The sequence below is a fragment of the Panthera uncia genome, chromosome B1 (genome assembly GCF_023721935.1).
Source record: "Panthera uncia isolate 11264 chromosome B1, Puncia_PCG_1.0, whole genome shotgun sequence".
Classification (NCBI taxonomy): domain Eukaryota; kingdom Metazoa; phylum Chordata; class Mammalia; order Carnivora; family Felidae; genus Panthera; species Panthera uncia.
Genome location: NC_064811.1, coordinates 63953876 through 63956910, shown reverse-complemented (window position 1 = coordinate 63956910; position 3035 = coordinate 63953876). Strand labels below are relative to the sequence as shown.

Sequence of the window (3035 nt, the reverse complement as noted above, 5' to 3'; positions counted from 1 at the left end):
GCTTATTTATTTTTGAGAGAGACAGAGAGAGTGAGAGAGCGAAAGAAGGAGGGGGAGGGTAAGAGAGGGAGGGGAACAGAGGATCCAAAGTGGGCTCTGCACTGACAGCAGAGAAATGCACGCAGGGCTTGAACTCACAAACCAAACTGTGAGATCATGACCTGAGCCAAAGTTGGACGCTCAACCGACTGAGACACCCAGGTGCTCCTGTCTGGGTTTATTAAAGCTTTTGTCCATTCATATCCCTCAGTTAAGCTGCTGTAGGGGCGATGGTCCAAGTACTGTTTTACTGTGCCCTGATACTGAAATAGTTCCTGACTGGCCTCCTTGCTTTCATTGTTGTTGCTTCCAAATACATTGTGGCATATCAGCCAGAAAGATTTTTGAAAAACATAGATCATAGTACTTTATCCTCTACCCCATCCCAGAGGCTAAACTCCTCTAATGGGCTTCTATCACACTTAATAGAATATAAATGTAATGTAATGTAAAATATCTGAATTGTTTATCACAATTTACAAAGCACCACATAATCTGCCCACAGCCTGCCTTTCTTACTTCATCTTTCCCACAAAGCTGTAGCCATACTGCTTTCCTTTCTGTTTCTTAAATGTGCTAAGCTAATGCCTATGGTGACCTGCAAAAGCTAGGGATTTCTGTTTTCGTTCTTGGAATAGCTGGCTGCCTTTTTTTAGTCACCTAGTCAGTCATTCCCTGTCATAATTCCATATTTGAAATCTCTGCAAACCACCTGCTAATATGGACATTTACTTACTTTTGTCTGCTTTTCCTTCTCAACCAGACTGCTCTTGTTCTGTGCCTTCACTGTAAGTCCTAGAACAGTGCTTAATAGATAGTTGGTACTCAGTAAACCTTTTTAAAGTGCCTGGTTTCTATCCTCAAAGAGCTTACAAATCTGGTTGTATATCGAAGGTAATGTAAGTGAAAAGTTAAATGCATATGACAACAAACGAGATGCTAAAAGGTAGTATATGATTAAGTACTACATGAACTTTTTATCATAAAGCATCGATTTAAATAAAATATAAAGGAGGAGGGGATACTTCATTTTCCCCTTTCATCATACCAGTGAAACTGCAAGTTCTAAAAGCCATTTTCAACAACGGGGAGGTCACAGGTGGAGGTGATGGGGAGGAGACGGGAGGAAGTGCAGAATCAGTAAGCAGAGAATGTGAGTGCCCTTGGACCTTCAGCCCCGGCCCAAGATTGACAAGGACGGCCTACCTTGCCAGGGGATGAAATTCTTAATTATTTGGAACTTGGGGGTAACGCCAGTTGGATGGAATATTTTGAGGTACAACTTTCCGCTCCTAACGAGTTCTGCGTAGGCTTCTCCTCCCTCCCTCCCCCCTTTCTGCCCTCCGCCCCGCCTGTTTGGCTCAGCAAGTTGAAACTACAAACCAGGTTTACAAAGAGGAAGTTGCCTTAGGGAGGTAGACCCGCAGCAAGTACAGCTGGCAGGGTGCCGGCGGTAGTGGGGGTGGGGCGGAGGCCACCACCTCCCTTGGAATTGCTAGGCTTTGGTCTCGCAAACACAGAGTGTTTCTGCACAGCTGCTGAAATAGGCCAGGCCTGCAGGCTATACGGATATGTTTAGTATCTAGGGGACACTTGTTTTTGTAAACTCCTTTTACCCTTTCAAAATCTGGCAAACGTTAGTCAACTTGAACTCAGGCACGAACCCACAAGTGTGCGTGTGTGCTTTCAGATCAGGCCCCGCCCCCGCCCTCAGACGCAGGCTGACACACAGAGAGAGACCTGGCCAGATCTTGCTCTTGGCCTTGATTGAAGCGGCTTCCCTGGAATCGCTAGCCCCAGGGCCCGCTCTGCCTCCTCCCCTAAAGGGGACCGCCCGGCTGCGCCGCGCCAGAGCAGAACACTGGGAAGAAAGTTTGGAGCGCGGGCGGGGGGAGTCGGGCCGCCGGAGGAAGGGAACGAGCGGACGGGGATCTCCGCTGCAAGTTTGCGCGGCCGTCCCCGCGTCCCGAGGGCGCCTGCCCCGCCCGGCACTGCAGCCGCCGGACATCAGCGCTCCGGGCGGAATGGGGCTTCGGGTCGGGGTCCGCGGCTGCCCCTAAAGGCTCGGCCAGAAGCCTGGAGCGAACTTCTCCTGAGCGCTGTCGCCGTGGGCCCTCATTGTCTGCAGGAACTCTGCGGAGGGGGAGGACTGGATCGCTCTTCCACTGGGATTCGTCAAGAGTTCCGGCGGCAGCTGCGGCGGTTGCAGTGTCTCCCTTTGTCCTCCTAGGACCTCCCTCCCTTCCTCTCTCCCTCCCTCAGTCAGTTAGTGGGTCCTGCTGCCCCGGGCGCCGGCGCCCTCGCTGCTCGCTGGCCCCCACCCCAGGGTGCATCCCTGGTAACTCCTGCCACCTTAGCGTCCCCACCGAGTCGAGTCGAGGGGGCTGCGAGCAGGAGGCAGTCGCAGGCCCCTGGCCGCAGGATGGTGGCGGGGCTGTCCCTGGCCCGCAGTCCCGGGAGCTGGCTGGTCCCTGGGCTGTGGCTGCTGGTGCTCAGCTGTCCTGGGGGGCTGGTGAGCGCCCAGGAGCAGCCCTCCTGCAGAGGAGCCTTTGATCTCTACTTCGTCCTGGACAAGTGAGTGCCGGAGGGAGGTCCAGGGTCTTCTGTTGGTGGCACTGGATGAGCTGTGGCTGAGGAGACAGAGATGTGTGTGCTCTCTGGGGAGGGGTGTTGGAAACCCGAGGACGGGTACTTTGTGCCCTGTCCAAAGGGCAAGCGCTTTCTTATCTGTGCCGGCTGTGTGTGTGTGCGTGTGCGTGTGTGCGTGTGTGTGTGCGTGTGCGTGTGTGTGTGTGTGTGTGTGTACGTGTGTGTTGTGGGCGGGGGGGAGGTGATCGTAGGAGCCCGGAGCTGCTGGGCTCTCTGGGGAAGTAGGGTAGTCACTGTTTGCCAGTCTTGGGGCCTCTTGGGAAATGGGAGCGTGTCTGTTTGGGGTAGCCGTCTGCATCTCTGTAACCCAGACGGGCTTGTTCCTTGCCGCACTCCCCCCCCCCCCA

The 3035-nt window shown here is 53.9% G+C and overlaps 1 protein-coding gene across 3 annotated transcripts in view; it reads left to right on the top strand.

Moving 5' to 3' along the window:
* The first annotated feature begins 1197 nt into the window (after positions 1 to 1197).
* Positions 1198 to 3035, top strand: part of ANTXR2 (ANTXR cell adhesion molecule 2) — a 153149-nt gene continuing 151311 nt past the window's right edge. The window contains exon 1 of one of the 3 annotated variants that reach the window (XM_049632104.1): positions 1198 to 1315. In XM_049632104.1, coding sequence (XP_049488061.1) covers positions 1257 to 1315 — 59 coding nt within the window. In that variant the 5' untranslated portion in view covers positions 1198 to 1256. Of the gene's footprint in view, positions 1316 to 2270; positions 2614 to 3035 lie in introns of those variants that run through there. The other 2 variants (XM_049632106.1, XM_049632105.1) reach the window with 2 other exon arrangements.